General features: G+C 46.6%; 1 protein-coding gene across 1 annotated transcript in view; it reads right to left on the bottom strand.

Moving 5' to 3' along the window:
• Positions 1-1390: 1390 nt before the first annotated feature.
• Positions 1391-14043, bottom strand: part of LOC124508404 (guanylate cyclase soluble subunit beta-2-like) — a 59119-nt gene continuing 46466 nt past the window's right edge. The window contains exons 10-14 of the mRNA XM_047074791.1: positions 12944-13092; positions 12248-12394; positions 6615-6769; positions 3532-3683; positions 1391-1512 (exon numbers count right to left, since the gene is read on the bottom strand). Coding sequence (XP_046930747.1) covers positions 1391-1512; positions 3532-3683; positions 6615-6769; positions 12248-12394; positions 12944-13092 — 725 coding nt within the window. The remainder of the gene's footprint in view (positions 1513-3531; positions 3684-6614; positions 6770-12247; positions 12395-12943; positions 13093-14043) is intronic.

The following is a 14043-nucleotide window of genomic DNA, read 5'->3' as shown; positions in this document are numbered from 1 at the left end:
TAAGCAAGAAGCCCAGCCCCTGCCAAGACCTGTTCATCTCTTCTGTGGAGGGATCCCCATGTTTGAACAATGAATTTGTTCCCCTTCCTAGAGCACGAAGGGTTCTTAGACTTCCCATTCCGAGCTGTTTATGGAGCAGTCACTTAGGAACTCAAGTGGTAGAGACCTTCGCCCATGGAACATTTCCGTGGAGCTCCCATCGCTCCCTGCCTTGCCCCTTACTTACACTCAGACTTTCTGTGTGTGGATAGGAAAGCTCAAGACCACACTGGCCAGGGCTTCTGCTTACCTCTCATCCCCTACTGCCCCCTTCCTCTTCTACTCCTCTTTAGACGTCTACACTGGCCACCTTCTTCTTCTTCTTCTTCTTCTTCTTCTTCTTCTTCTTCTTCTTTCTTCTTCTCCTTCTCCTTCTCCTCCTCCTCCTCCTCCTCCTCCTCCTCCTCCTCCTCCTCCTTCTCCTTCTTCTTCTTCTTCTTCTTCTTCTTCTTCTTCTTCTTCTTCTTCTTCTTTGAATTGACCATGCTCATGTTTGCTTAGACCATGGCTCTGTCTGAAAGTCCCCATGACAGCCACATGGCCGGCTCTTATCCTGCACATTTCAGCTTAAATGCTGCTGCCCCAAAGGAGCCTCCATTGTCCTCTTCTCCATTGCCCAGTTTTTCATTTTCTTCCTAACATCGGTCGCTACCTAAAGTGATCTTATTTATTTGCTCTATGTTGTGTGTCTTCCACAACTAAAACGCAGGCTGTATGAAGGCAGGGACTCCACCTGAGCTGCCCCACCCCCCCACGAGCCACACCTCTGAACCCACCGATTCTCCTGCCCCGCGGCGCTGGGGGTGTCTGTAGTGGTCAGTGAACTCACCATCTGCTGTGTCACTCTTCAGGGACAACTGCCTACTGTCCTTGTACTGCATGATGGCAACAGCTGCTCTGTCTTGACGTCCTTGAGTACTTGCTTCTGCAAACAAGCAGGTGGGGAAGGGAAAGTGAGGGTGGCAAGCCAACCTCATGAGCTGCAGCAGTGGGGGCCTTTCTTTGGTGCCTCTGAACATCAGCCGCCCCATGGGTATTTCCTCAGGTGCCCATCGTGTGAAGGACTTGCTGGACAGTGGTTCCACCTGTTAAATGTCACTGCTGGGGAGATTATGTGACGTTTAATATGTTTAATGCATTCACCAGCTAGAAGATGAATCAGTAAATGCACTTGCTTTGGAGAACAAAAGGGAGAAAGGAGAATGGTTTGAGCAAGAGTGCTCCGGGGTGCCATCCTTTCTTGCTCCTGTTACCTCCCGGGTGTCCCCTCCTGCCAGGTGGGGGAGGAGCTCGGACCCACAAGGGCACCGGAAGGTCACTGCTGAGGCCCCCTCACCCTGCTCCACTGCAGTTACCCGTAGTTCTTAGCGTGGGCCTCAGTGCCACTCTGCTCACTTTCATCTCCTTGGACTTCTTCCCGCGCCTCCCCCAAATCACCCAAAACACCAGTGTGTGTGTCCTGTGGGAGATAATCTGAGGAAAGAGGCCAATTCGGGAAGAACATTAGCGTGCATATTAGTGTTTCTGTATCCCCCTCCCCCATCACTGGCTTTGAGAGGCTGGGTCTTGCTGTGTGGGGCAAAGTCCCTTGGCCCCTGCAGGCTAATAGGATCATGTTTGGGGGCCATCTCCAGCACTGCGCTGCAGTGGGGATGGGAGGGGCAGGCACTCCCTTCCCCAGGGCTCGCACCTCCGCTCCTGGCAGGAGATCCTAGGCTGATGGGGAGGGGGAAATGGAGAGAAGCATGGAAAGAAAAAAGGCTGAGATCTTTCTGCCATTTCTCTGCATGGAGATACCTGGCCAAGGAGGTCAGGAGTGGGGCTGACGTCAGCCCAGAGGAACAGGTGACTTTCCTTTGCCATCAACCATACCTGGGGAGATATCTACCCCCCCCCAAAGTGTGCTTTTCCCCAACTTGCACAGAGATGCTGTTTAGGGTCCAGAAGGGGCTAGCCCTCCCTCTTTCACACCCTTTCTCTTTCTCAAGGTCCACAGTGAAATCTTTAACTGAGGCAGCTTACTCATATCCTGCTGTTGGTTAGTATTGTTTTTCCAGCTCAGAACCGAAGGCGGTTTAGAGTCGACGGACCCACGCCATGTTCTAGAATCCTGTTTCTCAAACTTTCCCATCTGAGAACCCCTGCGGGGGCAACAAGGGAGAAAGCGGTATCGAGTTTCAGCTAGGTGCATCTGGGCTTGATGCTGTTGCGTCCTGGTGCTAAAGCCCCCAGCTCCGTCTCTCCTCTCGCACAATCAGGTGGCACAACGCCTCTCCCCGTTTACGTTGTCTAGTTCTGACAACAAAGCAAAAAAAAGGGGGGGGGGAACCTTGCTTCTCCCTTTCTGGCAATCCTCCCTGTGGGGAGGGCATGCTGGTGGGAGGGAGAAGGTGATGTCATGGGCGAGGCACCTTGAGCCTAGAAATTCAGGCCCAAAACTCTGTTAAGGGTGCCCTCTGGTCTATACCAGCCAAAGTTATTCCTAGTTTTTAACTTAGATCTCTCTATCTCAGTGTCTGCATCAGTCGAATGTGGCCCCAACCTGTCCCAGCTCACAGGGAGACCGATGCGAGGTGAACGTGCTATGAAAACAATATTTCAAGCTCTTCAAATACCCATCTCTTTATTGGGATAGCCCCACTTTAAAAAATAGTAACGTTAACCCGTGTGTCCCAAAGAGACCTCCCGCACGTATTAGCAACCAGAAACCCCTGGGTTTCGAGATTTTCCTTGGCGAGCCCCTGGAGCAGCTAGAGATTAGCTCCTGTCAGAACGAATCCACTTCCTCCTCCACTTTGCTTCAGAGGTTCAGGGAGGTTTTCCTCCTGCTCCTGGGTTTCCCCGTCGGGTCAGCACCTCCCAGCATTAACCAGGGCAGATGTTAAGGGGCCCTGACCGCGTGGGGCGGAGGGGCCTGCCTCTGGCAGCGGATAGAAACCTCCTCATTGGATTCCATCTGCTGCGGCACCGTGAGCCAAAGGGTGATCCCTGGGCTGGCTTAGCACTGGGTTGTTTTAACCTAAACTCACTCTCCCGTCATTCCTGGAGCTGTGTGAGTCACAGACTTTGTCCTTCTTCCCAGTTTTAGAAGCCAGCAGAAAATGAGAAAGGTGGATGGTTTCAGGGTGTGAGGAAAGCCAGTCCTGGAGTCTCCTCTGAGGCTGAGAAGCAGAGAGCTTCTAAAGGCATCCCCCAGCTGCAGGACAGACAGATGTGAAAGCCCCCTTGTGGGACCGGCAAGAACCTTGAAAATGAATGCATGAGGGACCCTTTAGGCTGGGCCCATCAGCCCAGCTCCAGGGGCATCAGACTACCCCGGATGCAAGTGTTCATCCTGGTTGCTCTGATCCTTGGGAGCCTCGACCCAAAGAAAGTCGTGCAAAGGGATGACCCACGCTGACCCCACATGCCCAAGGGCCCCACTAAACACATCTGAAGTTGTTAGTGGAAAAAATATCTGACACTGAGATGCGGCTTCTCTTTTCTGCTCACCCTTGCGATCAAGCCGGCTGTGAGGTCTGCCCATGATCTCGTCCTCCGAGGCATGCAGGTTCCGGATCAGAAAGTAGGTGGTCATTTTCCCTTTCCCTTTCACTTCGATTTCGCCCCTCTCAACTATTTCAAACCCTTCATTCTCCAGAGCTCTGCACAGAGAGAACAAATCGCACCAGGTATCAAAGATCACGGATGTAGAACTTAAGCTTTGGCAACAATGGAGAGGGTGACGCGGAAGTGTGCGCCAGCCCCACGTGGTTCTGAAGCAGGAGGCTCCTTGGAGATCAGCGCTCTCCTTTCCATCTTCCCCAGGCACCCCGTTACCCCAGCTTGCTCATCCTAACCACCCAAGCTTGCTCCCTGACTTCTGGCTGCCAAGGAACGGAAGAGAAGGGTGTAGGGAGGGGGCCTGTGAAAAGAGACAGAGCTATGGGATACCTACGGAACGTTTTCTTGCTTATTTATTTACCGGCTGTCGCCAGCTAATGGAGAGAAACCACAGAACAGTGCAGACCAGAGATTTTCTAATTCGTGGTCAGCTGCCTCAGCCAGGTCTTAGCACTCACTGACCTTCCCTTGTCCTTTCCCAGTTTCGTGGAGATTTCAGACCTTCACTGTTCTCCTCAAGTCCCCCCACTTGGCACCTGCTTTCCCCACCCTCAAGTCACTGTGCTTCCTACCTTGTGATCTGATTCTTGTATGAAGTTTTAACCATTTATAGGTAAGACCCCACAGCCTCTCACCCCACCGGCTACACGCCCCCTTTTCCCCAGTCTTTGAGGATGAGGTGTCTCAGAGGATGCCGTGTCTTGTGCAGGGGCACCCGATCGACGTCCCTTCCCGCTTGCTCAAGGCTTGGCCCAACCAGCCACTTCTCACTTTCTCTCCAGCTCCCATTGTCTGCATCCTCCCTCAGCCTGCTAGCCTGCTAAGGTCCCTTCCTTCCCAAACAGAAGCAAAAACCTTCCCACGTTATCATCTCCTCCTTTAATCCTATACACTCTCTCCCATTTATCCTTCAACCCATATCCCAGTGTCTATCCCCACCATTCTACCACAACTACTTCTGACCGTGTCCCCAAAACCTCTGGTGCACGTGTTTCAGTCCCTGTCACTATTTTGACATTTTTGTTCAATTCCTCCTCCCTAAAAATATCTACAAGGGTGCCTCTCACCCTGAACTCTGCCGTTTCTTTCTTATTTCTTTTGCCTCTCACACGGGCCCCTCTTCATCCACCTGCCACTTAAATGTTGGTTCTTTGCGCTGCTCTTTTCCCACTGCACCTTTCCCAGGTGATCTCATCAATCCCCTGGCTGAATTACCAACCATATGTTGCTTTCGCCAAGTTGGGAGCCCCAGCCAACACCTCAACTCCATATTTCATCCATCCATGTAATGGCACCTCTACCTAGGATGCTCTGCGGTTCCTTTGAATTCAACACTTCTGAACCTGAACTCATCGTCTGCCCCTGTAGACTGGAAGCCCTCTTACCTGTCCTGTGTCCAGTGGTGAGATTCAGGTTGCTGTCACCCAGGATGGAGGCCTGGGAGACATTCAAGGCTTCTCCCTCTTTCTCATTCTCCATTTCTAGCAGTTACCAGGTTCAGCTGATTTTACTTTCCCCCAAACTCCCACCACCAATGCTCTGGCTCAAACCCACCTCCTAACAGGTCCTCTCTGTCCTGTTTCCTGATCCTCAAATCTGTCCTCGCACAGTCTTTTTTTTTTTTAAGTTTATTTATTTTGAGAGAGAGAGAGAGAATAAGTGGGAGAGGGGCGGAGAGGGAGAGGGAGAGAGACAGAATCCCAAACAGGCCCCACACCATCAGCGTAGAACCTGATGCGGGGCTCGAACTCACAAACCATGAGATCATGACCTAAGCCAAAGTCCGATGCTTAACCAACTAAGCCACCCAGGCACCCCTGTCCTTGCATGGTCTTGAGTATAAGCATCAAATAAAACCCTGGGCCCCCATTGTCTCCAATCTCACACTCCCCGGGGGCTCTTCTCCACCTACAATGCACACCCTTGCTCTTCGACAGGGCACACACAGCTCACGCTACTTTCTGCTCCATATTGTCTACTCTAGCAAGCTAAATTGTAGTTCTTAGCTCCTCCTCTACATCTGCGCTGGTACTGCTGGGTTTTCTCCCCCAAAGCCTCAGCTTTGGCTGAATCCTACTCGGAACTCCTTGTTCAAGATTCAGCTCAGGAATCTCTTCCTCCACAAAGGATTTCTTTACTGGATGAGGCACCCCGCTTAGTCTCCCAAGACACACGCGCTTGAATTACCTCAAGCACAAGAGTACAGTGGATAAAGCAGGGACTCAGAGCCTCACCCCACATTTGATCTGGGCTCTTTTCCTTCCTAGCCAACTTGGGACCCGAAGCGAGTCATTAACTTTTTTGTGCCTGATTTTTTTTTCTCCTCTGTAGATAAGAATAACAGTACATTTTCATAGAGCCGTTGTGAGAGTAAATGAACATATACATATATAAAATAACTCAGAACAGAATTTGGTTCACCTCCTGTAAGGTCTCAAGAAACCATAAGTATTATTTTATGCTTATCTTTACCATTGTACTTATCACACTTTCAAAATAATTATTAGTGAACACTTCTTTCTTTTTCTGCGAGACCAAGGGTCAGCACGCTTTTTTTTGCAAAAGACCAGAGAGTAAATATTTTCAGCTTTGCAGGCCATACGGCCTCTGCCACAGCTCCTCGACTCTGCTGTTGTCCCATGAGAGCAGCCATAGACAATGTGTAAATCAACAAGCATGGCTGTGTTCCAATAAAACTTTATTTACAAAAAACAAGCAGCAGACTGGATTTGGCCTATGACTATGCTTTGCCAATCCCCGCGTTAGACCATATGCTCCTTGGGAGCAAAACTATCTTATGGAAGAGGCTCGACAGTATTTGTCGTCTGGTACAATGTCTTCTATAAGCCAGCGTGGCACGGGAGAAGAACCACGGGTTTCCTTCACTACCCCCGATCCCACGGCTGCCAAGCACCGTGAGCATTCTGGAGGTAGGAAAAGACAAAGGAAGGAAGGAATAAATGAATGGCTACCTGTAGGCCGTGGGGCTGAGGTGCACTTTATTGGGAAGCCCGTGACTCTCCATCCTAGAAGCCGTGTTCACGGTGTCACCGAACAAACAGTACCGCGGCATCTTGTCTCCCACCACACCTGCTAAGACTGGTCCTGTGTGGATCCCCACTCTGATCTGTACAAAGAGAATCTCACTGAAAAGCGACCGTCGAATACTCTTGCTTTTATTTTTAAATTAAGGTATAATATACCTAAAACGGAAAGAGAGATCTTCAGCATTTAGCTCCGTGAGTTTTGACAGGAGCATATACCCTATAATCCACCATCCAGAATAAAATACAGACTACTTTCATTACTTCGCGACGTCCCCTTGTTGCCCTTTCCCGTTAAGTTCCCTCCCTCTCTGCCGGGGTAACGGCTTCCTCATTTCTTTTACAAAGAATTATTTGCCTGTTCTAGGACTATGCACAAATGGAATCATAGAGTATATTGTTCTGTGCCTGCCTTCATTTATCCAGTTGAATGTTTCTGAGATTCATCCATGTTGTTGTATGTTTCAGCCATTCATTCTTCTATTACTGCAACTGTTCCTTTGTAAAAACATACCGCAGTTTCTTTATCCAGGCTTCTAACTTCACAAACATTTGGGTTATTTCCAGTTTGGGGCCATTAGGAACACTCTTATACAGATCTGTTTGTAGACACACATTTTCATTTTTCTTAGGTAAGTGCCTACAAGTAGAAGTCCTGGATCACAAGGTAGATGCGTATTTAATGTTACAAAAAAAAAACAAAAAACAAAAAACAGACCGCTTGCTAGCAATTTTCCGGAGTGTTTGCACCATTTTACATTCTCATCAGCAATGTGACACTCCAGTTGCTCCACAGTCTCACCATCATTTGGTCTTCTGGTGGGTGTGAAATGCTACCTCGTTGTGGTCTTAATTTGCATGTTGCTGACGGCTAACGATGTTAAGCACATTTTCATGCAGCTTGTGTCCGTTCTTGTATCTTTTTTCTTGAAAAGTCTGTTCAAGAGTTTGCTCATATAAAAACCGGGATTATCTTTCATCATTAATATAGAGGAGTTCTCTACTATATGCTTGGATATGGGATACACATATACTTCAAGTATTTTTCCCATTCTGTACACCCACAGACTGAGTGGCTTCAACAACAGGAATTTATTTTCTCCCAGTTCTGGAGGCTGGAAGTATGAGATCGAAGTGTTGGCAGGCTTCGTTCCCTCTGCAGCATCTCCCCTGGGTTTGTGGATGGCCTCACATAGTCTCTTCTTTGTGCCTGTGCATCCCTGGTGTTTCTTCCTATGTCGATTTCCTCTTCTTGCAGGGACACCAGTCAAATGGGATTAGAGCCCACCCTAACAACTTCGTTTTAACTTGACCACCTCTGTAAAGGCCCTATATCCACATATAGTCATATACTGAGGCCCGGGGGGTAAAGCATCAATATAGGAATTTGGGGGGGAACAAAATTTGGCCCACAATAATGAGGTTTATCAGGTTTTTTTTACTTTCATGATTAATATTTTTTGTGTCCAATCTAAGAAATTAGTGCTTACCCCAAATTCATGGAGCTCTTCGCCTATATTTCCTTCAAAAAGCTTTATGGTTCTAGCATTTATGTTTACATCTGTGATATATATCAAATTAATTTTTATATATGAAGGATTGAGGTACATTTTTCTTTCCATATGTATTTTCAATTAAAATGAACCATTTCTTTTTTAAAATTTTTAAAAATACTTTTATTTATTTTTGAGAGAGAGAGAGAGAGAGAGAGAGATTGCAAGTGGGGGAGGGGCAGAGAGAGAGAGAGGGAGACACAGAATCTGAAGCAAGTTCCAGGCTCTGAGCTGTCAGCGCAGAGCCTGAGACAGGGCTCGAACTCATAAACTGCGAGATCATGACCTGAGCTGAAGTCGGATACTTAACCGACTGAGCTACCCAGCTGCCCCAGAAATGAGCCATTTCTTAAAAAGAAATTCCTTTCCCTCCTGACCTGATTTTGTGCCTTGGTTAAAAATTAATTGACTTTAAATATGTAGTTTCTTTCTGGGCTCTCTGTACTGCTCCAATGATCCATGTTTATACTTCTAATTTCACTCTGTCTTTGTTAGTGTAGCTTTACAATAAATCTTGCAATTAGGTAGTGTAAGTCCTCCAGTTTTCTTATTTTCCAACATTTAAAACTAAATTTAGGTAGTTTTGTTTTTATTTCATTTTCCAAATTTTTGTCCTTAGTATATACATATTCAACTAATTTTTGTGCACTGTCCTTATATCCTGTGACCTGGGTATTTTGATCTAGCTGAGGTTTTATAAGTGCACCATGGTCTTTGTAAAAAGATCATTTTACATCTTCCCTTCCAATCTTTATGTCTTATATTTCTTTTTCTTGCTGAATTGCACTGAGTAGGGCTTTTGGTATTTAAGAATGGAAGTGCTTATCTTTGGATTTATCCTGTTTGGGTTTGCTAAGCTCTTGGATATGTAAGTTGATATTCTTCATCAATGTTGGAAAATTCTCAGTCATTATTTCTTCACATATTTTTTCTGACCCAGTCTCACTGTATCCTTCTAGGACCCTACTTCCACTTGTGGTAGTCCATTTGATATTGTCCTACAGATCTAGGATGTGCTGTTTCATTTTTTTCACCCTGCTTCCTTCTCTGTGTTTCAGTGTATTGTTCATTTTCACAATCCTTGATCCTTTCCTTTACTGTGTCTAGAATCTGTTAAAGCCCTAAAATTAATTCTCTATTCCCGATTTCTGATATCATGGTTTTCATTTCCATTGGGTAGATAGATTAATAGATAGTTATAGATAGATAGCATGTATTTCCCATCTGTTCAAACCAGTTCCCCTTTTCCAGTAGATCTCCTAAAATCTTTATTGTAGTTATTGAAAAGATTCTGTCCCATAATTCCAACATCCAGGCCGTTTTCAGACCTGCTTCTGTTGACTATTTCCTCTCTTGGCTATACACTAAACCACATTTTTCTTGATTTTCTAGCATCTCATATTTTTAATTAGTTAGTTGTATGTTCTATATTGTATGTGAAAGTACAGTAGAGACTGAAGTAGATAATATTCAGTGTTCAGTAAAGTTCAAATCTCTTTTTTGTCAGGCTGCTAGAGTGGAGACTGGGTTAATTTTATCTGTATTTGAATTGAGTCTGGGCTTCTTTTGCCAAGATACTACTAGATTCCATGCAATATATGATTTTATATATTAAGAAGGCTAGATCAGGATTTTATCGCCATCAGGGCTCAGGATGTGGGGACAAGCAAGGATCTGAGAACCTCCTTATACTTTACAGTAAGTCTCCGGCTTTCTAAATTGTGGAAGATCTCTTTCTGATTTACAGACTAATTGTGAGGTGAGGTGTTTGGGGGTCTCTTTGCTCTTTAGTCCCATGCTGGCTCTCTGCACATTGGGAGATTTCTCTTTACCATTCTTCTCTGCCCTTAGACTTCAAAGTGTCATTGTAGTGCACTTGGTAAAGGCCAAGAATACCTCACAGGGATTTCTGTCTGTTCTCTGACTCTAACCCTACTTTTTCATGGGCCATTGACTCGCGTTTGGAGAATGTGCCTCACATGCCTCAGGGACTGGGGGTTTCTCTCAGTTCTCCTCCTAACCCCATCCTTTGACTGAATAACCACATGTACTTGGTGAAGGCCTGTGGGAGAGTTGGTAGATGGGTACAGATTCTGTGGCTAGAACTGATGAAAGACAGGATCTTTGGGATTCTAACCTATCATTCTGGCCTCCATGCGGCCATTAAAGTTCACTAAAATTCAGGCTGGTTTCTTCTCACCCTCACCTGCAGCTCTACTAGACATGAACATAACTATGGGTGTCCTCTTTGAAAGGGCTGGTTGCCTTCTGGAATCAGTTTATTTCTATTTCTTTGCTCACTAAGTTTTTTTAATGACTAGTATGGGAAGAGCAGCCTATTGCAGCTTTCTACATCCTAACCAGACTTAGTTATCTTTTCAGGCTAGATTTTCTTCTCCCTGAAATAAGAAGATGCATTCCTCTAGGAAAATGAGCCTGTCAAACACCGAGAATACTGTCTCATGCAGAGTAGGACCTCAGTACATGTGCGTTGAAGGAAATGTGAATAAAAGAGTAGAAGATCTCAAAGAGTACTAATTTAAAAATTGTTGAAATGGCAGCACAGTTCTTCTAAGAGAGTGAAATGCTTCAAGTCCTTTTCCCTACTTCCTTAAATAAACCCACACGGTAGGTTGTTTCTGGAGGATATTTAATGATGCTCCTATGTCCCTATTCTTATCTTAAACTTGATAACATCTTTTCCTGCTTTCTTCTGGGTAAAATCCACCAGGATAGTTTCCAGGAATTCATTGTTTAATTTCATTCCTACTGGTAGGACATTACTGTCATCTCTATAGCTATGCCTTTTACACACACTCACGCGCGCGCGCACACACACACACACACACACACACTTTACACAATGGTATATATTCAATCCTTTTTTTCTTTAATGGCTTATATTAGAGCCCTTTAACTGAGACACATATCTCTTATCTGACCTTCTTATCTCATTCCCTCCCATCTTGATTTTTTATTTATGATCCTGGGGCTTTTATTCAACGGATGTATCTGCGTGTTTCCAACAGACCAAATATTGTGGATATGTAGTTCCTGCAATTACATAAAGCCGGCTTTTACTCAGAAGCACGCAGTGCATACCAGAACCAGAACCTGCAGCATTTCTCAGTGTCTGACTTGTGGTGAAGGTGAGCTGAACACATCTTCAGAATCGCCTACATAAGGGTCATAATTTAGAAAAATCCGATTCTGTCTTATACTTGTCTTTATTGAGTTTCGGTTGGCTGTGTAGTTTATTTTGAAGACCTGACTGCCAGGATCAGGGAAGGGATTGCATTTTAAAATGCAGAAGTCCTGCTCTAAGGCATCTCAGGGCGTCAAGGATCTGCTGAGCAGACAGAAGACGACGCCTGCTTTTCATCTCCAAAATTGTCCATCTTTTATAGTGTGAACAAATGTCCATGCCTGGAAGAGCAGGTTCCTGTGAGAAAGGTGGGCAGATGTCTTACTCAGGGCCACGTGGTGGGAGGAAAGCTGTTCTAAATCTCTCATGGCATCGTGGTGTCCGAGCTGCTGGCTGGAAGCAGTTTCCCGCCTCAGCCTGACTTGACCTGGGAGAGGACATGCTGAGTACACAGTTTCCCCAGGGGCGGGCGGGGGTGAGCCACTTGTTAGGTTGGATGCTCAAATAAAAAAGCAGGCGTTACGAACGAGCCAGATACCAAGACGGATCGAGCCCTGCAAAGCAAGTGGAGAGGCTTGCTCAGCACCGTCCCAAGCTATCGAGAAAGACGCTTGTGGTAAATCACATGAAAATCCCACGCTCCAAAGCCTCCCCTGAAATTTAAGAAAACTTGGGACGATGATATCTTTGTTAATATTTCTATTACTTAAAACATATTCAAGAGAAGACAAGAGTTGGGAGACGTTACCCATCGTACTTACTGTAACATGCCCAGCAGTCACGTGAGCAGACTAATAAACAGAATTCTACTTTGTAGTGTGTGGGATGGTCAATATCAAACAAAGTACTCAGTTTCTCTCTACCTGGATGGGCTCTCCAGTAACAGGATTCATCACTTCTTTTGCAGAAATTCTCATCCCCAGAGCAAAGTTAGCCACTCTTTGAGCATGACTCCCAATGGGCACTGGTACGCCCCCTACCACCATGTAGGCATCTCCTATAGTTTCCACCTGTAAGAGGGAAGAGAGGGTATTCAGATGGTTTCCTTCATGCATTCAATATATCACTAAATATTTTTGTCATTTTCCACATATTGACAGAAGGACCATATCGAAGCTGGTGGTTATTGGCCAGGAGTATACGGAGCATAAGGGAGGGATGAGAGGAAAACTGACTCAGGAAACCACCAATGAGCTAGCCCAAAGGGCTTTCTGCTTCTGGTGGAAGCTCCATAGAAGACATGGCTCCTGAGTTAGCGTATGATGCTATATATCAGACGTACGTTATTCAGATTAGACTCTCTGCTGAATGGAAGGGGTAGAATTACTCTCTGGGAAAACAGTGTGCCCCTCAAAGGCCTTTTGGCACTGGATATTATAAAAGGATTTCTGAAAAACTAAAATTGCTAAGATATCTCCAATTCCCTGTTACCTGTAGCTCCTCACCCCACTCCCATCCATACCAGACCACAGAGCAGCGAAGAGAGAGGCAAAGGAAGACCGATAACCGAGCTCCCGCCCTGCCTGAGCGGGACACACACGGAGTAGGTGAACACTTACTTTGTAGACCTCGTGGACACTGGTTAATCTGTCAAACTTGGAATACATGGAATTCAGCATGGTCACTATCTGGATAGGTTGGCAGGCAGCACAGATGTTAGTAAATGTCACCACGTCACTGAAGAGAATGGTGCAGGTTTTAAATTCTCCTGCAAAACGTAAACTGAGCGTCAGTGAGAGCCAGGGATATGGGATGATGATTCTCTGGATTCTAGACTCAAGTGCTCTCTGGGAACCAAATCTGGCTGAGCCTTGGGGAAAAGGAGCCGGGTCCATTCGGCCAACAGACACTCCCTGAGTGCCTGCTATGAGCTGGTCATTGTTCGGGGAGACGCGTGCAACGTGGAACAGACGGCACCTCTGCCTCTAAGGTGCTCCCAGTCCGGTGAAGAAGACGTAAGAGTAAACGAGCACCCGGTAAGGTGTGATGAGAGCCACGGCAGGACAGCAATAGGTTGGGTGGGCCCTGGCTTACAGAGAAGCTTCTGGCAGGTGGCCTGCTGCAGAGCCCGAACTACAGGAGATCCAGGCCGGGGCTGACAGAGACTGGTCGTCACGAAGTGGCGACTTCCACTATCTGTGTCTGGCGAGAGGGCTACCGTGTGCTCAGCGCGTCCTCCTAACTCCTCGGGCTGCTTCCAGTCTTGCTAATTTTCATACGGCAGCCAGATGACCTGTTGAAGTCAGACCCTCCAATCCTGTGCCTCAAATCCGTGATTTCAACACACTGAGACTAAACTGGAAAATCCTTGGGGTGCCTGGGTGGCTCAGCCAGTTGAGTGCCCGACTCTTGGTTTTGGCTCGGGTCATGATTCCTGGGTTATGGGATCAACCCCACATCAAGCCCTGTGTCAGGTTCCTTGCTACTTAAGATACTCTCTTGCCCTCTCTCTCTCTCTCTCTTTGCCTCTCCCCTGCTCGTGTGCTCTTTCCTGCTCTCCCCACTGCCCCCCCCCCAAAAAAAAAAAGAAAAGAAAGAAAATCCTTACCATGGCCAGTAAGGGGTCCCCTCTGTCCCCACCATCTCTCTGATCTCACGTCTCCATGCTCTCTGGCTTACTCCACTCCAGCCACACTGGCCTCCTTGGGGTTTCATAAGT

The sequence above is a fragment of the Lynx rufus genome, unplaced genomic scaffold (assembly GCF_022079265.1).
Source record: "Lynx rufus isolate CCGP_SWC_20201006 ecotype Redwood Valley unplaced genomic scaffold, mLynRuf1.p SCAF_1, whole genome shotgun sequence".
Classification (NCBI taxonomy): domain Eukaryota; kingdom Metazoa; phylum Chordata; class Mammalia; order Carnivora; family Felidae; genus Lynx; species Lynx rufus.
The sequence above is the reverse complement of the archived record's forward strand: the minus strand, read 5'-3'. Positions and strand labels throughout refer to the sequence as shown.